The sequence below is a fragment of the Sus scrofa genome, chromosome 13 (genome assembly GCF_054392235.1).
Source record: "Sus scrofa isolate SSC_HxYL_T2T_F1_AM1 chromosome 13, Sscrofa_HxYL_maternal_Yorkshire_Landrace_v2.0, whole genome shotgun sequence".
NCBI lineage: Eukaryota > Metazoa > Chordata > Mammalia > Artiodactyla > Suidae > Sus > Sus scrofa.
The window spans coordinates 153639769-153664601 of NC_139395.1; the positions used below are offsets into that span (position 1 = coordinate 153639769).

General features: G+C 43.0%; 1 protein-coding gene and 1 long non-coding RNA gene across 5 annotated transcripts in view; one reads left to right on the forward strand and one right to left on the reverse strand.

Annotated features, from left to right (window-relative positions):
• Positions 1-901: 901 nt before the first annotated feature.
• Positions 902-24807, reverse strand: FBXO40 (F-box protein 40). Of its 2 annotated transcripts, XM_021070276.2 has the most exons (5): positions 24589-24807; positions 24384-24474; positions 10597-10629; positions 7269-9170; positions 902-4158 (listed from the first exon to the last, which is right to left on the reverse strand). In XM_021070276.2, the coding sequence occupies exons 3-5, from the start codon at positions 10597-10599 to the stop codon at positions 3943-3945; spliced, it is 2121 nt and encodes a 706-aa protein (XP_020925935.1). In that variant the 5' UTR covers positions 10600-10629; positions 24384-24474; positions 24589-24807; the 3' UTR covers positions 902-3942. The 2 variants fall into 2 exon arrangements, with proteins under 2 accessions (XP_020925935.1, XP_020925936.1); XM_021070277.2 differs by having other exon boundaries at positions 24384-24807.
• The window catches only part of LOC146397706 (uncharacterized), a 91204-nt gene continuing 73063 nt past the window's right edge, over positions 6693-24833 (forward strand). The window contains exons 1-3 of one of the 3 annotated variants that reach the window (XR_014824705.1): positions 6693-6868; positions 10144-10269; positions 15552-15669. This is a non-coding gene — a long non-coding RNA (uncharacterized LOC146397706). Of the gene's footprint in view, positions 6869-10143; positions 10270-15103; positions 17402-24833 lie in introns of those variants that run through there. The other 2 variants (XR_014824707.1, XR_014824708.1) reach the window with 2 other exon arrangements.

Below are 24833 nucleotides of genomic sequence, written 5' to 3' on the forward strand. Positions count from 1 at the left end.
AGATGGGCATGGGGCATGGCAGTAAGGTAAGGGAACATGGGGCCAGGAAGGGTCCACTTCTACAGGTTTCAGCAGTTGTGAGAAGCCAACCACATTCTGTCCGGTAGTAAAGACTACACTTTTTTTGTTGTTGTTTTTTAGGACACAGTGGCTCTTGAGGCAGAAGCACAAATTAGGGGAAAGGAAGGAGGAAAAGACTGAAAGGAAAAATGAAAAAAGATGAAAACTAAAGTAACACAAGGTCTAATGAAGTGTTAAGAGGATTTAGAGTCAGAGACAGTGACCTCTACTAGAGGTTGTTCAGGCATCCTTATAGCTGGATGACTGAAATTGATGGCCAGGTAAGAAGATAGATTGAAGAAGCTGATGAAGTTTCTTATGTGGTCCAGGGTCAATGCTGAGACAAAAAAAATTGAGAACCTTTGGACAGGCAGTGATGGGCAAAACAAAACAAAAAAACAAAAACAAACCACCAAGCAAATTATGGGGATGAGGGATAATGAGAGGTCAGGGTATTGTGGTTTTATCCTAACCTCAGGCTATTGGGCTCAGCAAGATCTGAGATAGGAGAACCTAGGCAAAATGAAAACCAAATCAAAATGAAATTCGGGGGATCTTTTGTTGGTAGAACATAGAAGTCTGTGCTACAACCAGTATCTAAAGTTGAGTTTAACTTTCAAAGATGGTGAAGGCAGTGGGATCAAGGAAGAGCTAGGATTGATGACTGAGACCCAAAAGTCTTTAAAAATTAAGTTCATAGCTGAGCTGCCTATGTGCTTAGAGCACTGTATCCCTTGGCTTTTCTTCAAGACACACACTCCTTTGTGTCCACAATGACTTCTATGCCAATGAATCACACATCTGCCTCTACCCCTCACTTACAAGATTCACCCAGGTAGCCTTTCAGAGTGCAAAACAGCTTTTATTTCTGCCTCTTAGGGACACTGGGGTTTCCAGCATACAGAGGTATGTCACCATAGATATACACAATTTCATTCTTCAGTTCATTGGACATCACACATAGATCATATTTTGCAGTGGTTTTCTTCTTACATCTCCAAGTTCCACCATACTTTTCACTTTTCCTTTCTTTATAAGACAGATCCCCATACTATTAAGGCAACAAAGTCTTTTCTGCCTCCATTCTATAGACACATTCAGCTGATCTCTGCTGGGACTCACTTTCTTGGTGGTGATACTCCCCAAGGGCTCGGCTCACAGATATTACCCCGTCCAGGCTCCTCTTCTTGGGCCCACAGTCCCCTTTCACTTCCCTCTGCTGCTCTTAATCTGAAGCTGTGTCTAGCTGTTTTGCCTCCATCAGATAATGCTCGCTGCTCGCTGCTCGTGCTGCTTACAGCAGCTTCATCTCACAAAGCAAATCCTCTTCTGTCTAATCCACCATCTCTCTAAAAGGCTTCCCTTTTGCTCCAAATTCCCTCCCACCGTAAAATGGGCTTGTTTTCCTAGACCAGTGGATACCTGTAGTATCAACTCTATTGCACTGAAGGCAGCAACTGGGAAAGTAAAGTGTGGGGCCCCACAGGGCATTGTGGTCATTCTTGTGACTGCCCTCCTGAACGCTTGGCTGCCCAGGCTATCAAGAAAAAGCCCTCTGCTCTCTTCCTTTTCCCTTACTTGTTATTCACCTCACGGTAGCCCCGAATTTTCATCTCCCTTGGACGACAGCGCCCCTTGCTTTCTTTGTCTAGTAAGAGACAAAGAAACTGGAATGAACTGCCAGAGATTTCTTTCTCCATATGGGAAGGACTAGATTCAAAACACATGGAGCTGATCCCTGGAGAACTCTTCCTTCTTCCCACTTCAGTATTTAGTTGTTGCAGTTACTCATCTTCCCTGAATAAAATCTTAGCTCACACTCTAGTTATATTTTCAGAAATGGTGCCTTATATACAAATGTGAAATATATAAACCAAACAATAAGGATTAGGGACAATAGAATTACATTACTGAATAGTACCAAGTGGCACATTACAACAAAAGACGAGCATACTTCCCCTCTGGGACTTGCTCGAATGCCTTCTTGACCCTTCTTGGGGGGATACCATCTACTTCATCTACACCAACTCTGGACCGTGTTCAAAGGGAGACCCAGGCAGTAACAAACATTCCTATTGATTAGACTCTTTTTTTGCTGTTGTTGGCTAAATTCTTTGTTCCCTGATTCCCTGAGATACCCATCCTCCTTTCCCCTTCTTTCTCACTTGCTCGAGGGCTGCTAGGAAAATGGCTCCAATTAAGGTGAGAGGGATATAAACATAAGATAAATAGCTCAACCTTCCTGGCTTCAGCTGCACCTGGAGAGCTGAAAGGATGTATTTTCACACATGACCCAAGGATGTGAAGCCACACCAAACAAACCAGCTCCATTTGACTCCTAGCTTAAAATCATCATGTGCCTGAAATCTATTTAGTAAATAAAAAAAGAGCTGCATGAAATCATGACCATTGTAGATAACTGTGTGAGATAAGATCTTGCTCTACTAAAAAAGCATACCCTATTTTACTGCCACTGGTGTGTTGTTCTTTAGGGTAGTGGTTCACAGCTAGGATTGATTTTGCTCCCAGAGGATATTTAGCAATGTCTGGAGACATTTTTGGTTTTTATAGCTGTGGGGTGCTACTGACATCTATCAGATAGAGGTCAAGGATATTGCTAAATATCCTATTACACACAGGACAGTTCCTCGTGACAAAGATTTATCTAGCCTAAAATGTCAACAGTTCTATGAAACCCTGCTTTAGGGGATGCGAGTTTCTGTTGTGTATTTTTATCTTATTTTGTTCTCATAAGTATTGACTATTTGTTACCAAAACCCAGAAGTGCCACCCATTTTTGACAGAATGGAGTCATAACCAGCAGTAGGTAAGAGCAATTATGGGGAACCACTATGTTCAGATGTCTTCCTTCCCAAGGTCCCTCATGAAGTACTCAAGTGGTGTCTAGGACCTGGTGGTTGGTACCACAGGAACTGCAGTGGGCCTTGTCTCTGGACTTTTGCACAGTCTCTTTGGGCTACACTGTGCAGGCTGGCATGACGCTGAAGTTGGTGTTAGTGTTCTGAGATCATTTCACATAGCCCAGCGGGGCGCTAGTCCATGCCTGTGCTCTCCCTAATCCAGACCTAGACTATAATTTTCGGAGGAAAAAACTTTGACTCTTAAGTCACTGTTAAAATGTTTGAAAGTGAGCTGTGGCTTTTTGTCCAAAATTTCTCCATAAATATAGTATCTCCTTTATATTTTTCTTCATTTTTCAAGGCTGTCCTTTTATATGTTGCCAAGACTCTATACCACAAACTCTGCAACCTCATTTATGCCACTCATCCTTTGGTCTTTGGTGTCCCCAAGGCTGCTGTTCTTAGCCTAGGTCTCTATTCTGTCAGGCTGTGTTTAGACTGTCTGGGCTTAGAGGCAGTGGGGCAACTAAAAGAAGCCCTGGACTTGGCTGTCAAGACAACACCAGCTATAAAATCTTCAAACTGTGCCCTGTACTCTAGGTGCCCTGGGAGGCCCCTCAGTCCCCATCCCTACCTTGGCTGCTTCATATCATTCAAAGTGCTTATAAATGGAAAAGCTCTCCACAAAAGCACAGGTCTGGGCTGGTTATGGAATTTCACTGCTCGTCTCCTAAGGACTTGAGCTTATCTTCCAAATAGCCTCAAGTTACCTATTTACTTTGCAGACTGATTTATTTTAGGAAAAAAAAAAAAAAGAGGGGGGATAGGTTATCAGCATGTCACTATACCAGTTATATAAGCTTTAGACCTTGTGCAACTGCTCAGGTTTTAAAGGCCACTGCATGTTCCAAAACACCCAGATAAGCACATTTACAGTTGACAGAAGGAAGTCCTCCAAACCACACTCTGTCCGACTTTCAGTAACTCTGAGTGGGAATCAAGAATGGTGACCTCTGAATCTTTAGTAGGCGTGTCTTCCTCGTGTTCTGGCTCTGAAGGTGGAGACTAAGGTCTCTCGGGCCTGCTCATGGGGCTGACACATGCTGGTCAAAAGAATCGGGTCAGTCTTGTGCTCTACAATGTTGAAAGGACAGGACTTCAGGTGCTCAGACATGGAGGCAACTTCATTAAACTCCCAGCTCTTGATTTTGGAGAAGAGGCTGCTGAATTGCCAGATCTGTGAGGAGAGATCGAAAATCACAAATGAACATTTGGGCAATATCATCAGGCTGGCTTTATTGGAACAGTGTAAGGAAATGCCTTTCTGTTCTTCCTGCTCTCAGCTTCCAAAGAATGTTTAGTGGCTGCAGCAGACATTTGCTAGTTCCTTCTCCAACATCTAGTTCCTAGTTCCCCCTTCAATGGATCATCCTCCCAGCCAGTCATGTGTTATGCGGAAATGACTAACACCAATCTGCTTATTGACACACACCTGCTCCCTCACCTCCTATCCCCACCCCACCGCCCTATCTAGTGCTAGAATAGACACATGGTTGAAATTAGTACAACCAATGCCAATAAGACTCTACTGTGGGACTTTTGCTTGTGAGATAAAGAAACATATTCTCATTTTCCCTCTGTGCTTGAACTGCCATCTTAGGAGCTGCTGGTAGCCACCAAGGACCATGAAGGAAGAACTATGTCTTAGAGTGGAACCAGTAGTAAGGAAGTAGAGTCAAGAAGTAGAGAGTAAAAAGATCATTTGGGTGCTGCTAGATCACACCATACCTGAAGCCATCACCTTTGAAATTTTTAGTTATATGGGCCAATAAATTCCCTTTACTGTTTATGGCATTTTAAGTTGGTTTTCTATTGCTTGAAACTAAAAATAAACTAAAATTTAGCATGCTAAATAGTAAGAGTCTCACTAGAACAGAAACTTGAGAATAGAACAGAAACTAATAAGAGTCTTATTAGAACAGAAACTTCAGAACATAACAGAAACTAATGAGTCTCATTAGAACAGAAACCTCAGAAATCTAGGAGTCTTGTACTCAAACCCCTGCTGGCCTTTCTACCCAGGATGTGGCGGCAAAGTCATTTGTTTTAAAATCTGGCTATAAGGGTAGGTATAACCTGATATCCTTCAACCCGATGACTTCACCCTTAGTTTCTTATCATTGTCCCTATGTAGGAAAAGTATATCTGGTGACCTTAGAACTATTTCCCTTTTTATTTTTTAAATTTATTTATTTTGTTTTTTTAGGGCAACATCCACAGCATATGGAAGTTCCCAGGCCTAGGAGTCATTTGGAGCTGCAGCTGCTGGCCACAGCCACAGCCACAGCCATGCCATATCCGAGCCATGTCTGCAACCTAAACCCAAGCTCACAGCAATGCTGGATCATAACCCACTGAGTGAGGCCAGGGATTGAACCCACATCCTTATGGATACTAGTTGGGTTCATTACCCATGAGCCACAATGGGAACTTACTCCCTTTTTATTTTAAAAAGCCATTTTAATATGAGCATTCTTTAGCTCCAGCTAAATTATCTCTCTTCCTTTATGTGAGGAAATTAGTTTGTCCCAAGTGATATTTAAGAGTGGTCTGTAATCACTGCATCGGGAAAAACTGTGAGCCAAAAAATAATAAAATTTCTAGTATTAATTAATTATTAATAATGAAAATTAAATCATTTGCATTTGATTTGACAGAGGAAGATGTTAGGTGGTTCTAGACTGTACAATTCTGAAGGCAGAGTCTTAGTCTTATTCATGTTTATTCCTAACACATGGTCAGTTGGCAATCACCGTTAATTTAATACAAGGATGCAGTCATGGATTCAAGAGGGAAGGTCTCATAATTCTTTCTTTCTTTCTTTTGCTTTTTAGGGCTGTAGGTGCGGAATATGGAGGTTCCTAGGCCAAGGGTCAAATAGGAGCTGCAGCTGCTGGCCTACACCACAGCCACAGCAATGCCAGATCCGAGCCAAGTCTGCAACCTACACCACAGCTCGTGGCAACGTCGGATTCTTTAATGCACTGAGGGAGGCCAGGGATCGAACCCACATCCTCATGGATCCTAGTCAGGTTTGTTACCACTGAGCCATGACGGGAACTCTCTCATAATTATTTCTTGAGGAAGACTTCTCAGGGCATAAATGACAGAAAATATGCAAGATATTTTAGGCCTAATCAACAAAAGAAGGTGTAAACATCTCCCAATTCCCCAATGTCACTTTGCATATACCCATATACTGGGAAGAAACTCAACAGTGAGGTTATGGAATTACTGACCTAAGTGGCCATCATAAATTTGTGGTTCACATTACCAAAAAATGTTCCAGAAGAAAGGATGCTAAGGGCACCTGGGATCTGATGAAATAGGAGTTTTCATGTCTATCTGGTTCGAGCTGATCGAACTTATAATATGGATAAGCAAGCATAACCTGATTGGGAAAGGGGAACAAGGTTTTCCTAAGAGGAAAGATTCTTTGATTCATACAGCAGAATTTAAAAAAAAATTAAATAAGTATTTAAACCAGGGTAAATCAGTAGACCAAATTATTTTAGAATTTCAAAATGAATTTAAGAAGGGCAAAACTCTTTTGAAATAAATTAGTCGACAAGGGACTGAGGAGCATTTGTTGGACTATTGCATCAGTTAGGGTCCAGGTAGAAAACAGACGGCACACTCAAATTGGGTACTCTGAAGGGAATTTTAAAAAAGGAATGATTTACAAATGTGTGGGCAGGGCACAGGGAAGCCACAAGAACAGTGCCGTACACAGGCTAGTAACTGCTCTAGGCCTGAAAGGGAAGAAGAAGGAATGAGTAACTGTGTGGAGAGGGCCACCTGATACAGCCACATTTAGTGGAGGGACATGGCCAGGGCAAAGTGTCATGGAGGGGAGAATGCGTGCAAAGAAGAAGCCGGAGGAATAGGTATGTCAACCGCACTCTCCTTCCTACCCATCTCCTGCTGATACACTCCCATTAGATTAGCCTAACTGGAAGCTGGAGGGCTTGGGAGCTGGTTAAGGCAGTCTTTAGAGATGAGCCTCCTGGGGGACAGATCACGATGGAGAAGTTGGAGAATGGATCATATGAGTAAACAGAAGATATTCAGGACACGTGCATAGAGATAAACAGGCACTACTATCTGTATTGCCATTTTGATGTTGATGGTTCTGTCCCCTCTACTAGGCTGACCTTAAGTTCACAACTATGTCCTTATTCCCAGTAAACTAGCATAACCTCAGTGCCTAGTATAGTGCTTGGTGCATAGAAAGATTTTACTAAATGTTTGTTGAGTGAATGAATAACTGAATGACCATTTACTTGCCTTTCTGTGAACTCTCCAGGAGGTGCCTCCATGGGAATATCTTTTCTTCTTCCACTGCAAGAGGACCATCCCTCTCTCTTGCAACAAAGTGGCACAGATATTTCTCATCAGCACAGACACCTGGGAGAGCTGGGACAGGCTAATGCTGTCCAAGAACCCAGCAATGTACTGCAAAATCTCCAGGGGTAGGCTGGTTAGAGAATTCTGGCTTTTTCCTCCATGGCCTGAGAGATGGCTGTTCTTCCATCTCTCACTCAGCTCTGAAGCAACCTCTGGCTTGATGGCAAAGGTATTGAGCTCTTGACTATAGATCACTTTTGCCTTTTGCCCTGGAGGACGGAAGTGGTTTTGAATAAAGGTGCATCCCAAGTAGGCAAGGGGGCATCGGTGCTGGAACCAGCCATTGAGACATGACTGAATGTCTGTGTGGACATTCTTGAAATGTAGGGGGAACTCATCCCTCCTGAAGAATTTGTTGCAAGTGAAAGTAAAGGCAGAACTGCTCTTGTTGTGCCTCCTGGTGACACACTCACTGTGGAGCTCCACATGGAGCCCGTTCGGGTTGGCACTGGTTAGGTCAGCCAGCACTGTCCCAGAGGAAAACTGCTCTGGCTCAAAACTGTATGTCTGTGTAGCAAAATCCATGAACAGGCCATCAATGCTCCTAGATTCAGAGATGACATGACCTTTGAGTTCTCTTTCCAAAGCACACAGGAGGGTGGTCTTGATGAGATCTGATTTGGGCAGATCCTCCACAGTGATGCCTAAATCTGAAGTATCTACTGCCTTGTGTTCACTTGGCCTACAACTCAACATAGCATCTCCGAGGCGAGCCCGCTTCCCACAATAGCTCACAGGAACTTTAAAGGTGTAAACAGTCTTCACTTCCTGAGCCTCAAGTTTGCCGTAAACAAAGTCTCTCTCTTTAGGTGTACAAGCAGGCATCTGACCAAAGTGAATAAGCATCCTCCCATTGTGCACCAGGTACATATTATAGTCCTTTGCATCCACAGCTGTTTTTAGTCTTTCCAGGACCCCATCCTGCCAAGGGGCAAGCCCTGTCTTTTCTATGGCTGCAGAAAAGTCCTGCTGCTTCTGCTCTTCCTGTGGTTCTTTCCCCTTGGCTGCTCCCTCTTCTACCATGTCATTGCCACTGGAAATCTGTTCTTTCTCTGGGCCGTCCTTGCTCTTGCCCTCACAGCGCACTGATGAGCTTGTTAAAGCAGAAGCCGCATGCTCTTTGCTGAACATATTTTCCCACTTGTCAAACTTGGCCAGGTCCATCCCTTCTTTGGTTTTGGCTAACATCTCTCTTTCTTCTTGACTCAGCTCTGCCCCCTCTCCGTTCGCAGCTGACAGTGTTACCAGACCAGCATCCGCTCCACCAACAGCTCCTCCTGTTTCCTCCCAGCTGGCTTCACCATTCAGGGTTGGTTCCTCCTCAGTGGGTTCTCTAGTTTCTGGGAAAAGTTCTACCATATTTAGAGATTTGAAAAGGACCTTCTGGTCCTGGAGGGCCAGGGCTGTGTCCAGGCACTCCTCACTGGGGGGCTCTTTCATGATGTTCTCATGAAGGGTTGTTTCTGAGTCCACGTTCGGCCAGCGGTTCCACTCCATGGAGCAGCAGACCACGCTGGCAGGGCACACTTGCAGGTGCTTGGCCAGTTTATGGCGGGGCATGGAAAGGGGGCAGCCGTATTCAGAGTTGAGGCATGGAACCTGCTCTAAAGGGCAGAGGAGCTCGTGCTCTGCCTCTTTGCACATGTGGAAGGTAGCGCCACAGGACAGGTGGCAGCTTATCACCAGGCAGGAGACGCTGGGCTCCACGGGAAGGTGGCAGTGCCGGTTGAAGCATCTCTCACAGTGTCTGTGCTCCCCTGGCGGAGGCCTGCGTGCCCTGCCCTGGATACATCAGAGGCAAGGGGAAAGAGAAAACAAATGGCTGCTGAAGAGAAGCTCTAGGACTGTTCAGGAGTGTTTAAGGTTTTTTTTATTTTTTAATTTTATTGAAGTGTATTTGATTTACAATGTTGTGTTAATGTTTACTATATAGCAAAGTGTGAGTGTTCAAGTGTTTTTTTTGTTTGTTTTTTTGTTTTTTTTTGTTTTGCTGCCCTGGTGGCATGTGGAAGTTCCCAGGCTGGAGACCAAACCCATGCCACAACAAGACCCAAACTGCTATAGTGACAACGCTGGATCCTTGACCTGTTGCCAGGAAAACTCTTTAAATTTTAATTAATTTGTTTCCTATTTATATATGCTTATTGTAGGAACCTTGGAAAATCACAGAGAAGAGAGCAAAAACACTCATAATCTCACAACCTAGAATAACAACTATCAACATTCTTCTCTTTTATTTTCCACTAGTTTATTCTATCTATTTATTTGATGTGTTGAGAATAGAGAAAAACAAAGCTGAACGGAATGGAATGGACTACGAGCTTGACAATTTTTTTTTTTTTTTTTTTTTTTTTTTTTTGTCTTTTTGTCTTTTTAGATCTGCACTGCAGCATATAGAGCTTCCCAGGCTAGGGGTCAAATAGGAACTGTAGCCGCTAGTCTACACCACAGCCACAGCAACACAACATCCTAGCTGCCTCTGAGACCTACACCACAGCTCACAGCAAGACCGGATTCTTAACCCACTGAGTCAGGCCAGGGATCAAACCTGTGTCCTCATGGATACTAGTCAGATTCATTTCCACTGAGCCACAACGGGAACGTGGACAATTGCTTTTTTTGAGTTGTTGATTATGGAGCATTTATGTTTCACAGTTAGTACTATGAATATAATTTTGCATCGTTCTTTAACTTGCTATTATGACATGTCTAGGCTGGTTTATTAATTATTCTTTGCAAACTTTCTTCGTGGCAGAGTTAACAGTCCAAAATGAGTGCGCTGTCATTCATTTACCAGCCACCACCAGGAGGCGCACTGGGAGGCCATGGAACATGTCTGGTTTTGTTCACATCCTTGTACCCATCACCTGCCACAAAGCTTGTAAGTACTCAACGATATTTGTTGAAAAAAGGAATTGTTAGCTACTTATATTATAGATGAATTTTTTTCATTTTTCACATGTGAAATTTCACTAAAAATTCTCTGCTCACAAATCTTTCTCAGCTCTCTGCTTTCCCCCAACTTTCTGTCAGTCTCCTCAAGATTCCGCACTAGTATCCCCGGTTTGGTAAAAAGCCAATATATATATATATATATATATATCATAAGACCCAAAGGATAAATCTGCCAGCTGCATGGGCTACAGGCTAAATGAAACCAGACCAGGACCTCTGAAAGGTAAAGGTCCAGTAAGTACCTGGTACTTACCATAGCTTCCAAACTGCTTCCAGCTTTGTAAATCTAGGGGAAAATAGAAAAATATGAATGATTAGTAAGAAAAATTTTTTGATTATCTATATTAACGGGGGCTGGAGAAATTTCACATACTCTTTCATTTAAGTCCTTCCACCACCCTTGAGGCTAAGTGTCATGGTCCCCATTTTACAGACAAAAATATGGAACCTTAGAGAAGTTAAGTAATTGGTACAAAGTTACACAGGTGCTAAGTGAAGGTATCAAGTTTCCAGCCCAGGCTGGGGTGGCCCATGCTCTTTTCACTGACCCATGCCTCCCTCCGATGGACCATCTTACCAACCACGGGGTGAGCAGTTTCTGCTTCCTGTCACTTTTCTCCATTGTTTACCAAAATTGTCTTGGCATTCCAACCCCTATCTCTGATTGGCCCAAGTTACCCTCTAGGCTTCTCTCCCACTGGGGATTCATGTCCACTTAGAGATTAGCCTGATATCCTGCTTAGACTGGGACAGTGTGCAAATGTCAGTAGAGTATCTATCACATGGCATTCACCCTGGTATATTCAGTGTTCCAAGGCTAGAGCAGGGGTCAGACCCCAACGGCACCAGAAGAAGGAATGCAGCTCCTTGGCTCTAGTCCATAGGTCTCAAGTGGGAATGTGTTGTCAGATCTTCTTATATTTTAGAGAAACTAGGGATGCAAACTCTTGTGAATGGTGGTATAATGCAGTGGTTATGTCAATTCTGATTCAATTGACATAACCATTGTCAATTATGATTCAATCCTGTCACTAACTGTGAGACATTGGGAAAGTTACTTAACCTCTTTGTACATCAGATTCTCCAACCTTAAAGGTAGGACAATAGTAGTGCCCATCTCATGTTGCTGTTATTGTAAAGAGTAAATGAGTTAAATATACCTAAAACTCTTAGAACAGGAGTTCCCTGTGGCTCAGTGGGTGAACAGTACTTGTCTTGTAGGAAATGATCTCTACATGTTTGCTTTATGAAACAAAGTATTTTGTATTTCATTGTAATGCAAAATATTTTATTACATAATATATTAAAATGAAAATCCTTGGAATTTTAAATGTTGGCAACTAATTTTAATTTTTTAAAAAACTCTTTTTGCCAAGGAAAAACATGTATGTCAGCTAGAATGATTGGTAAGTTGCCAGTTTGTAATATCTGGTCTACAGAATGTATAGCATATTTTCAGCACTGTGTATTAGTCTGGGATGGGGTAGGGTGAGGTGAAGTTAGCATCCAAAATTATAAGAAGCAGTATTTTTAAATTTTTTTTTAAGTTTTGATTTAGGATTTGCCAATTCATTGTGGGTAAATTTTCCTCCAACATTTTTTTTTTTTTCCAGGGCTGCACCCAAGGCATATGGAAGTCCCAGGCTAGGGGTCAAGTGGGAGCTGTAGCCACTGGCCTACACCACAGCCACAGCAATGCCAGATCTGAGCCAAGTCTGATCTACAAGCTCACGGCAACGTCAGATCCTTAACCCACTGAGCAAGGCCAGAGGTTGAACCTGCGTCCTCATGGATACTAGTCAGATTCCTTTCCACCGAGCCACGACAGGAACTCCTCCTCCAACTTTTTAAAAAATTTCAAATATATAGAAAAAATGAATATACATAATGAACTCAAACATTCTCTACTTAGATTCAACAATTGTTAACATGTTGCCACGTACACCTCCTCTCTCTCAATAAACACACACACACACATACACCTTTTTGCCAAACCTCTTGAAGATAAGTTGCCTATATCATGACACTCCACCTGTATTTCAGGATATATTTCCTGAGAATAAAGATGTTTTTCTTTATAACTACAGTAATATTATCTCACCTAAGAAGGCAAAAATAACTTTCTAATATGTAACATGATATATCTACATTCAAATTGCCTCAATTTCCCCCAAAATGTCTTCTGTACTTTTCAAAAAAATTTTTAGTTTTGAAACCAGGATCCCTTTAAGGTTGATTTATTATATTTGTTTGCTAAGTCTTTTTAGCCTCTTTTAATATGGAAAATACCCCTCAACTTCTCTTTTTTAGAAGAAGCAGTCTTAAATCTCAATAAATTGTAGTCTATGAGTTCCCCTTGTGGTTGAGAACCCAACATAGTGTCTGTGAGGATGCAGGTTCCATCCCTGGCCTCGCTCAGTAAGGATCTTGGTGTTGCTTGAAAGCTGTGCTGTGGATTATAGATGCAACTCAGATCCAGCCTTGCTGTGGTGTAGGCCTGCAGCTGTAGCTGCAATTCGACCCCTAGCCCAGGGACTTCCATATGCTGCAAGTGCAGCTGCAAAAAGAAAAAACCAACAAACAAAATGTAGTCTAGTTCATTCATGTATTCATGCCAGTAAGTGAGTATAAGGATCACCTGGACTGCTTGTTACAGTGGCTTTGAACACTATTGTTCATTAGAATCAGCTGTGATGCTTGTTAAATACATAGATCTGAACTGTTCAGTATGGTAACCACTGGCCACATGTGGCTGTTTAAATTAATCAAAATGAACTAGAATAAATAATTCAGTTCCTCTAGTTATACTGCAACGTTTCAAATGTTCAGTAGCCTCATGTGGGCTACTCTATTGGATCACACAGAATAGAATATTATCATCTTCATATAAAGTTCCACTGGACAACACTGCTGTAGATGCTGGCTACACTCCTGACCTGAAAGAAAGGTGTATCTTGAAATTTACATTTTTTCCCTTATGGTGGCACCCATGGCATATGGAAGTTCCCAGGCCAGGACTGAATCCAAACTGGAGCTACAACCTACGCTGCAGCTGCAGAAATGCCAGATCCTTTAACCCTCTGCTCTGGGCCAGGGATGGAATCTGCACTTCTGCAGAGACCCAAGCCACTGCAGCCGGATTCTTAACCCATTTGCCGTGGCAGGAGTGCCTGGAATTTACATTCTTAACACATTCCCCATTTATGCAGTGGGATTACTGAATGTAAAAGAGGATCATGCCAGAGTGCTCTATACCCTGATAGTCAGCCTGAATCCAGAGTCAGGTAAGAAGTTGCAAGCCAGAATATCAACAGGTTCAGGGTCAAGTAGAAGATAAATCACCCATAAAGGAGATGAGCAGAGTGGAAGGGCCTTGAGGGTTAGGCTAAGATGGAACAGAATAGGATCAGGCAAAGAGCACATCTTTTGGATGTAAGAGTCCAGCGACTAGGTCTTTTAACATACAATTTAACATTCAGGTAGGCTTCTGCCATATTCCAGATCACTCTCAGGGAAAAAAGCCCATTACGAACTTGTAGAAATTCATAAATATTAGACACAAGCATCTGGAATTATTTGGTGCTCAATAGGGAACTATTTACCATTAAAATAGAGGTAACTAGTAGTAGTGGAAGGATGGAATGGAAGGACCTGGAGTTAGCAACTGCTATGTAGAGAATGTGATGGAGGCTGAGTTGGGTAAGACCGATGACAGTAGAAATAGGCAAGATGAGACAGGAGACAACACAAGGGAGAATCAACTAACTTTTCTGTTTCTGGATGGAGATGGGGGAGGAAGAATTAAAGGTGATGCCGAAAAGGTGAACCAAGAAGAGAAAATATTGGGTGTAGTTCAGAGAAAAAACAGAGGTCTAAGGAGGGAACTATTTGGGAAAGAAAGATGGGTCCAGAAAGTGCAACACAAGTAGTTTTTGGTGATGAGAGATCATGTGGGTGGGAAGGTGAGGGGTTAGAATATAAAGATGCAGACTTGAGAAGTATCCGCTTAAAAGTGAGAGGAAGTCATAACTGGGGAATTTAGAACACAGGATAGAAACCTGAGCCATGCAGTGGAAACAAATCTGACTAGGAACTATGAGGTTGCGGGTTCGATCCCTGGCCTCCCTCAGTGGGTTAAGGATCTGGTGTTGCCGGGAGCTGTGGTGTAGGTCGCAGATGCGGCTTGGATCCTGCGTTGCTGTGGCTGTGGTGTAGGCTGGCAGCTCCAGCTCCAATTAGACCTCTAGCCTGGGAAACTCCATATGCTGTGGGTACGGCCCTAAAAACATAAAAGACCAAAAAAAAAAAGAAAGAAAAAATAAATAAATAAATAAATAAACCTAAGCTATGAAGTACAAGGCTAAGTATGACCACTCCAGGGACATTAAGAAGTAGAGACAGAGAAGGAGAGACCAGAGAGTCATGACAGTCAGACTGCATTGCCAGATGTAAAGGAAAGGGTGAGGGATGGCCTCTGATGCTGCCATGAGGTTAGGAACAGTGATGACAATGTCGCTGCTCATGGCAGGTCTCCAACGAGCTCTGGCCAAAGCATGTGTATTTCAGCTGTGAGGGACCCTTGGCCATTTAAAATCAGGTGTTTGTTTGGCAGCTAGGAGAAAGCTATTAAGAACACACTCCAATGGTGGCAGGGCCGGTGCCCTGGCTGGTACAATGTGACCATCTGCTTTCTATTCATAACAGATGTTCATCAGTAAGAATGGAGTCTGGATGATTCAGAGTCTCCTTTTGGTTTTTAGGTGGGAAAGAAGAGACAGATCACAAAGGGAATGAGGCTGTATGAAAAAAAAAGCTAACAGCCCCAGGAATGTCAAACTTGATATTTGCCAACCTGGTTCTGTCACAAAGGTGAGACAAGTTCCCAGCAATGGCAAAGTAGCCCTGGCTGGTTCCATGCACTCCGTGTATGTAGTGAGAACTCTGCCCCTACCAGCAGGCATGTGTCTTGTTAGAGGAATAATAGTGATGAAATCAAAGACCAATCATTTCTTATCCTTCAGCATTATAAAGATAGTTCTTAGGAAGAATGCTATGGAAGTTGGAAACATTTGTGATGAAGCCTTATTGCTCTCCATGTCTTTGAAGTTATTTGAAAATATCCCTTTAAGAAAAAAGAAAAGCAGTGCATGCAGGCAACAAAGATGCTGTTGCTATTGTTGTTGGTGGTGCTTTCTGTTGCTATTTAAGGATCTTCTGCCAGGCTCTGGAGCTATCCGAGATGAGTGACTTTGACAGAGGACATGTGCTGAGCAGAAAGACAGTGAGTGGGGACTACTCTTTGGAGATGTTTGGCACTAGAGGAAAGGTGAGAGATAAATAGAGCCTAAGGGCATGAAAAAGCACATCTGAAACTTTTGTTGTCTGTCTGGGGGAACTTGTTTCCACTGAGATAAAAGACAACCCCAACAAGCTGATAGTCTGATTATTACCTGGAGAAGCAGGGTGACCATTCATCCTGGTTTGCCTGGGAATCTCCTGGTTTAAGCACTGAAAGTCTCAAATGCCAGGAAACCTCTTAGTCCTTGATCACCTTAGACTGGAGCCAACTGGTATTGCCCCAAATTGATCAGATTAGATTTATCATTGGTTGTCTTATGACATGAGATGCCTTGTTCTCCCCATTTCTGTTCCAGTGCAATGACTGGATCCTTATCCTTCCTGGAGTTTGCCTGACTTTCCCAGACTGAGTGATTTCTCTGCCTTTTGAATGGTTTCTCATGGAGGAAGAGAAATAAGATATTAGTGCTGAACATGTGCATTTATATAACATCTCATTTAATCCTCACAATAATCATGTGAGGTGGGTATTGCTAGTTCCAGTTGACCCATAAGGATACTGAGGCATAAAGAAGCCTAAGTTTGACTGGCTTCAAACTCTACTATTGGCTTCATCAGAGACCCATAGAGACATATGTGTTCCCTCTCTGTGATTTGGGGAGAATGCAAGCCCATGGCTAGATCCTATCAGAGGAGACCTCTACTCCCCCAGCTGGGGCACAGAAAGGTGTCCACATGTATAATCTCTCCAAATTGTAGAGGAGCTGGATGCTTCACATTAGGAAGCACTCCATCCCTATGGTGATTTTTTTGGGGGGTTCTCCCCTGGACCTCATCCCATATTGTGCCCTTCTCTATAGAGGAAACAAGAAGACCACCCTGGTCCCATGCCTTTGCATTTCAGGGAATATAAATGTGAGAAAAGATCTTTAGGGTTAAAATTCTGTACTAATGTATGGAGTCAGAGATTTAAGATGAAACACTGACTAAATCAAAGCACATCAATCATAGAAACCCTTCAGTGTGAACAAGCACCAGTTCTAAGCCTGAAATAGAGGCGGTTATCCAGGTGCCATTTTCTTCTTCTGTTTCTATGCTTCTATTTTCAGCTTTAAATTCTTGCTTCCTGGAGTTCCTGTTGTGGCTTAGCAGGTTAAGAAGCCTACTAGTGGAGTTCCTGTTGTGGCTCAGTGGAAACAAACCTGACTAGTATTCATGAGGATACAGCTTTGATCCCTGGCCTCCCTCGGCGCGTTAAAGAATCCGACGTTGCCATGAGCTGTGGTATAGGTTTCTTGGATCTGATGTTGCTGTGGCTGTGGTGTAGGCCAGCAGCTATAGCTCAAATTTGACCCCCCGCCTGGGAACTTCCATATGCCTTGGGTGAGGCCCTAAAAAGAAAAATTAAAAAACAAATAAATTCTTACTTCCTGTCTGAAAAAGAATGTACATTCCCTCCACTTAAAAATGAACATCAGGGTGGAGTTCCTGTTGTGGCTCAGTGGTTAATGAATCCGACTAGGAACCATGAGGTTGCAGGTTCGATCCCTGGCCTTGCTCAGTGGGTTAACGATCCGGCGTTGCCGTGAGCTGTGGTGTAGGTTGCAGATGCGGCTCAAATCCCACATTGCTGTGGCTCTGGTGTAGGCTGGCGGCTACAGCTCTGATTTGACCCCTAGCCTGGGAACCTCCATATGCCGCAAGAGCGGCCCAGGAAATGGCAAAAAAGACAAAAAAAAAAAAAAAAAAAAAAAAAAAAAAGAACATCAGGGAGTTCCCGTTGTAGCTCAATGGTTATCAAACCAAAACACTAACCATGAAGTTGCAGGTTTGATCCCTGACCTCACTCAGTGGGTTAAGGATCCAGCATTGCTATGAGTTGTGGTGTAGGTCATAGACATAGCTCGGATCTGGCGTGGATGTGGCTGTCACAGTGTTGTAGGCTGCCAGCTACAGCTTCGATTCAACTGCTAGGCTGGGAACCTCCATATGTCATGTGCCTAAAACAAAACAAAACAAAAAATTAAAGATAACTGCTGTGGTTTGCCCTGGCCATCTGCAGACCATGTAAGAAGTACTTCGTCCCACTTAGCCCCCACAAGGAAGTGCTGCGAAGAACTGCTCCTAGGTGTAGGTTCCTGGGAAGTGACAGTGATCAAGCTTGTGGGCACTGCCCAGAGCGTTCAGCAGTGGCAGCAGCAGGGCTGGTGTGCTCCCAAGGGTGTAAGAGCAACAACAGGTGGTGTTCAGTTGCATGCCCTCCTCTGTGGTGCCCTTTAGGTGATTGGGGCCACAAGTGGTGCCTGTTCATGGACCCCGAGTGGTGGTGGGCCACACCCACCTCTGGAGCCAGAGATAACTACAGTGGTTTCCCCCACCACCTGTAGACCATGAAAGAGGCACCTTGTCCCACTTAGCCCCCACAGGAGGTGCTGCAAAGGCTGCTTCTAGTTGTAGGTATATATACACAGTGGAATACTACTCAGCCACAAAAAAGAAAAAAATAATGCTATTTGCAGCAACATGGATGGAACTAGAGACTCTCATACTAAGTGAAGTAAGTCAGAAAAAGACAAACACCATATGCTATCACTTATATCTGGAATCTAATATATGGCGCAAATGAACCTTTCCACAGATAAGAAACTCATGGACTTATAGAACAGACTTGTGGTTGCCAAGGGGAGGGGAAGGGAGTGGGATGGACTGGGAATTTGGGGTTAATAGATGCAAACTATTGCTTTTGGAATGGATAAGCAATGAGATCCTACTGTATAGCACTGGGAAATATATCTAGTCACTTATGAGGGAGCATGATAATGTGAGAAAAAGAATGTATATATTTATGTGTGACAGAGTCACCTTGCTGTATAGTAGAAAATTGACAAAATACTGTAAACCAGTAGTAGTGGAAAAAATAAAAAATCATTAATAGAAAAATTTGTATACTAAAGTACATAAATCAAGTCTATGGGCAAAACTCTCTCCCCAAAATATGTTTTAAAGTTTCCCCATCTACAGGAGACAAAGTAATATAACATAGACATACATAGTTGAGAGATCCACAGAGAGGATGTTGTTGAGAGAAATAGATTTTACTGATTGTACTGGATGGAGTTTAAGTGGAATATCACAGGTGGAAGGACCAAGTGCATGAGTTTGAGGGATGAATATTTCTTTAAGGAAATAGGGAAGAACCTGGCAGGGGAGCAGGCACTTTGATGCAGGTTGTGATGCTCTGTGGATCACTCAGACAAGAGTAAGTTAATAAAGGCAAGTCAGCTAGAATAGTGTCCTTAAAATGGTACCTAAAACAAAAAAGTGGTAGCTAGACCAACAGCATCATCATTACCTGGGAACTGGTTAAAAATATAAGTTTTGGGGCCCCACCAAATTAGACCTAATAAATCAGACCTACTAAATCAGACCTACCGAATCCAGCTGATTCTATTATAAGGTCAAGTTTGAGAGCTAGAAGAGCCTGGTATTGTGCTCCCAGTCACAGAGAAATTACTTCCCAGTTAGGTGGGATGGCCTCAGAGAAAGATCTGAAAGGACAGTTGGCAAATCCATTCCTTTCCATCTCCGCCACCACTGCCCAGGTCCAAACACCATCATCACTCATCCGGTCTGGTGCGATAACATTATCATCAGTCTCACTCCTATGTTGTGCCCCATAATCTATATTCACCAGCAGAAAGAGTGGATTTTAACAACTTTTAGCATTAAATCATTACTCCTCCTCCTCTTCAAAATCTTTAGGGGATTCCATCCCATCACAAGGAATAAGCTCTGATGTCCTTACCTTGGCCCACAAGGCCCTACATGAGGTTTCTTTGCTTGTCCCTTTTACCTCACTGCTTTCCCTTGAGTGCTTGGCTCCATCCTTGTTGCTCATTCCTATGTAGGGCTTTTGTACAAGCAGGAGTCTTCTTCCCTTGCTTCTTAATTGCGTTATGGGCTCCTTCTCGCCACTTAGAGTTTAGCATAGGTAGGACCTCCACAAAGAGGTCTTACCTGACCGCCCCCCTGCCATCAATTTAAAATAACTTAATGAGGAGTACGCATCGTGGCACAGTGAAAACGAATCTGACTAGGATCCATGAGGTTGCGGGTTTGATCCCTGGCTTTGCTCAGTGGGTTAAGGATCTGGCGTTGCCATGAGCTGTGGTGTAGGTCACAGACATGGCTCAGATCTGGCGTTGCTGTGACTGTGGCATAGGCCAGTGGCTACAGCTCTGATTCAACCCCTACCCTGGGAACCTCCATATGCCATGGATGCAGCCCTAAAAAGCAAAATAAATAAAAAATAAATAAAGTAAATTAATGAATACTCTCATGTTCTATTGAATAATTACTGATAAGTTATTGAATCTTCCTAAAGCCAGTGTATTCATCACACACTGGGGCTCATAATAACCCCTGTGAGGCTTGTGTGAAGATCAAATGAGGTAAAGTGCATAAGAAACATTAAATTGTTGGTCCTTCCTCTATCAAGAAGGTTATTGTCCTCATCACCACCCTTTTCCAGACCTTTATTTCTTCCTACTGCATCACTCCCAGAGCCCTCAGCTGGCCTTTAAAGTTTCAGTTCTCCTTGACTCCCGTGGATCTTATGTACACTGCCAGCGTAATCATCCTCAAACTCCATTAAAAAAAAAAAAAGTCATTCCTTTAAGGATGTGAATCTCCCTAATTCTCCCCACTTTTGGTCCCTTGTAATCACCACAAAGCAGTCACTCCTCAAGCACTGAGGAATTCAAATAGTAGAGCATCAGGTCCTGAGGACCATTTGGATGCCGCCAAGGCAAACTGAAGCCATCTTTGTTTCCCAGGTGCAAGTCGAAAAGTTTAATTGCCTACCTACATTAGTTTGTTCATTAATTTAAAAAGGAAGGTGTCAACTGAGATTGGCGTCTCTCTTGCAATTGGCTGTAGGTATTGCTACAACCCGAGGGAAGTTGCTGTGATGGTGTGAGCGACCTGATGAAGGGCATAAACAGAGCAGGAAGGCTGTGACCCGTGGGTGTGTACAAGCTGTGAATGGAGCTCTGACCGGAATATTGATGAGAGCCAGGGGCCTTGGAGGGTTGCAGGAATGGTTTCTCAGGACCTGAGAGTGAGTACAGCTAGCACTGCTCCCAGCACTCTGTCGACCATTAGGGCTGGATTGAATGGAATTCAATAGGACCCTAAAGAAGGCAGCATTTTGAAGGACCTGTGAGAGCAATTTGAGATTTAGGAGGAGTTCCTGAAGTGGTTCAGCAGAAATGAATCTGACTAGGAACCATGAGGATGCAGGTTTGATCCCTGGCCTTGCTCCGTGGGTTAGGGATCTGGCGCTGCCATGAGCTGGGGTGAAGTTTGCAGAGCCGGCTGGGATCTGGCACTGCTGTGGCTATGGCATAGGCAGGTGGCTACGTCTCTGACTCAACCCCTAGCCTGGGAACCTCCATATGCGGGTGTGGCCACCCCCCCCAAAAAAAGATCTGGGAGGAAAATGTAATGATATCAGATATATGCTAATTTGTTTTTGTTTTATTTTGTTTAGCTCAATGTAATGTTAATTGAATGGAAAAGACTCAGGGGTCTCCAGTTTTTGGTTTTGGTTTTTTTCTTTTTTTTTTTTTTTTTTTTTGAGGAAACAATACCTGTTTCATTATTTTTTAATTTTTTATTTTTAGGCATAAATATCTTAATTATGTAGTAAAGAAAACAGCTTTGCCAGCATTAGTCAATCAATTATTCAAATTCTAATTTAGGCCTAAAAAGCTATGTTCTGATTTATGAAATGTTTTCATAAAAGTGGCGGATTTCTGCAAAGGACTAAAAAAACCAAAGAAGAGATAACTTTGCTCATTCATCTTGATCTAACTGGGAATATTTTCAGGGGGCTCCAGTTACAGCAGATACTCTGAATTCTGCCAGAATTGTTTTCTGGAGGTTACAGTGTTTGTTCTAAACCCGTGCAGTCATAATTAGAAATCTGGATCAGGCAGATAACCAGAAATCCTCTGCTCTGGAGCTTCTCAAACTTCAGTGTGCCTAGGAATCAACTGGGCATTTTTTTTCTTTTTCTTCTTTTGCCACGCCTGTGGCATTTGGAAATTCCCAGGCCAGGGATTGAATCCTTAACCTCTAGGCCACCAGGGAACTCCTGGGCAATCTTTTTAAAATGCAGATTCTGGAGTTCCCATTGTGGTGCAGCAGAAATAAATCTGACTAGGAACCATGAGGTTGCAGGTTTGATCCCTGGCCTCAGTCATTGGGTTAAGGATTCTCTGTTGCCATGAGCTGTGGTGTAGGTTGCAGACTTGGCTCGGATCCCACGTTGCTGTGGCTGTGGTGTAGGCTGGTGTCTACAGCTCCGATTTGACCCCTAGCCTGGGAACCTCCATATGCTGTGGGTGCGGCCCTAAAAAGCAAAATTACAAATAAATAAATAAAATGCAGATTCTGATCTGGTAGGACAAAGGAAAGGCTCTCATTAAACCTCTTCATTTTCTTCCAGAGAACCTGAGGCCCAGAGAAGTACTGGGTCCTACACATGCTCCCCGAGTCTCGGACTCTAATCACCTGCTTTTCTTTTTCTACTTCACCTTGATAGTTTATTGAGACATTCTGTAGAAACCAGAGTCACACACAGCTACCTGAGTGACAATAGCCAAGGGCATGTTGTCACGTAGATAGTACCAAGGGCAAAGTAGGACAGAGCCTGGAAGAATGAGGAAGAGGTGGTGACCAAGTGTTGCTGGCCAACAAAGTCATGAGAGGGCATAGAGCAGGTATATTTAAATCACTGACTCACGCAAAAGAGAATGGGATTAACAGATAATAGTTTTAACATTCTTTGCTACAATTTTAAAGTTAGTAGGCAATCGGGCTGGTGTTAGGAAGATATTTTTAGGCAAAGGGCCCTCCCAGCATCCCTCACATGATGTCAGTGACGAACTATTTTGCCTCCTCATGCGGCTAAGCCCTAGCAATAATTATTTTATTCCTGAGCTTTAACTTTAGTGGAAGTGACAAGGTCAAAAGTTGAAGGACAGAGATTCTTTAACTGTTAACCTATTAACCAGCCAATTAACCTGTTACTTTAATTATACACTGTTACTCTGTTTTCCTGCTATAGACATATTTAATTCTAGGGAAAGAAAATATATAAAGTTAAATATTAAAGTAATCCCTTTGCCTCTTGAGATTTTAACACAACTAGTTGGTTGAGGATAATTCCCACATCTGGTCCCATAATCCTGGGCTTTGGGACTATGATTTTAGCCGTTTCACTACACCCTAAAAACTACCCTCTCCCAAATCAATTCAACCTCACCATCTGCAGTTCTCTACCTATGCTAGAGAATTTTTAATCTTTCTAGTTATTTAATTAGCTGGTTAATTCTCATATCTGTTGCTTATATTATTAGTATTTCAAATTACAGTTTTATACAGGCCAAGAAAGTACAAACTAGCCACATTGTTTAGGGGTAACTCTGAGTCAGCCTGTCTGCTTGGTTGCAGCTAAGCCAACATGCCCCCCGTCTTGCTAGGACAGTATCCAAAACACACCTTGAAGACCTTCGTGCCGCGAAAACCCTCACAAAATTAAATGAAGTTAGGCAGTTATACACAGTGTATTTAATTATGCCTGGCCAACAAGCATAATTATAACCTAGACAACTTTGACAGAGTTATGGGATGCGTCTGGCAGTTACAGAGGCAGGCAGGAAGGAACCAGGAGTTAGGGCATCTGGGTCGGTTTCCTTTTATTTGGCATTGGTGCCTTTAGCTGTACACTGCAAAGGTCAGAGTGTGCAGAATCCCTTCTGCGGCACAGGCCATTTCCCAGGATGTCCTTAGCTGAACTTTTAACTATATAACCCTAAAGTGAGGTCCAGGGGAAAACAGGAAAATAAACACTGCTCCCTTATCCTTGCCTAATTTGTACATGCAGCACCGTGCAGTTATGACCAAAGCCAGAAATAATCAATCTACACTTGAAAGTGTTTGATACTTCAGGTATCATTAATCATTTTACCACTGTCCCTCTGGATGAGCAAGTTTCAAGTTTGTAATAATTTTTGGTTTGCATGTCTGTAGAAGTTTTTCAACTTGTAAAATACTTTCACTTTTATTTCATGGGTGCATTTTGGATCAAGAGAGCTGGGGAGGAAAGAACCTTGTGTAGGGAATATTGTTAGAGAAAAACAGGCTTTAAACTCTGTAGGCGGAGTTTATGTAGTATATAGAGTAAACACAATTGTGTTACATGCAACCGGTAGCTGACATAGGGTTTGGAATTTAAAGTACAGGAGAATGACTTGCAGTTAACATAGCAAATGCCAAAGGGGGAAAGATCACAACGTTTGGACTTTAGAAAATAGAAATCCTGGGTTCTGGGCCTCCCACCTATTTCTTCCCCATCACCCTAACCGCCCCCTCCACCCAATCACTACTATATAACTTTAGAGATACCACATAATGTTACATTTAATTGTAGAAAAAGAACCGTGGCTGTTAGAAAGCAGGTCATCTCTTCCTGCTCTAAGATTTTAGATTCAAAGCAGGAGTTTACACATGGCTAGGTCTCATTCTCAGCGCCAACCTTTTCTCCCCCATCATAACTAATTTGCCTAACAACCTTCTGGCTCAGGGCAAAACAGTGATGTGCAGCTCCGTCTCTGTCTCCATGTTCACCACTCTGAATGTCCCCTTCCCAGACCTGCTCACATTTGAAAAGCTTACCTTAATGGCCCGGACTGAGTCAGCATCTGCAGCACCTGCGTCCCTCGGTTGTGAGCAAGTAGATTGCCGAAGATGGCTGGCTGTGCATCAGCTGCAGCAGAGGAGGTAGGGAAAGGAGAAACAACTTCAACAGAAATAGTTCAAGTGTTTCAAAGTTAAAAATAAAACTATATCACAAGGGGCAATGTGACCAGGCTCAGCTTACGATTTTTTCCTTTCCCCTGTATTTATCAACACTGTCTGCTGAAGGGGCAGTTAGCAGGGGAAGCCGGAAGGCAAGTGGGGTTTTATATCAATGGGTTTTCATTCCCTTGAGGAAGAATGAAAATCCTTTAAAGAAGGATCTGTTTTCAAGGCCAGAGCAGCCTCTCAAACTCCTGTGCATGTGGTTGGCAGATCCAGCTGTGCTCGCAGTGGCTGGTGTAGCCCTCTGGACAGGCTGCTGCTCTA

Coding starts and splice junctions, on each gene's coding strand:
- FBXO40 (XM_021070276.2), bottom strand. Junction 4,159..7,268: donor CCTGGAGAGTTCACAGAAAG/GCAAGTAAATGG, acceptor CTCTCCTCACAG/ATCTGGCAATTCAGCAGCCT.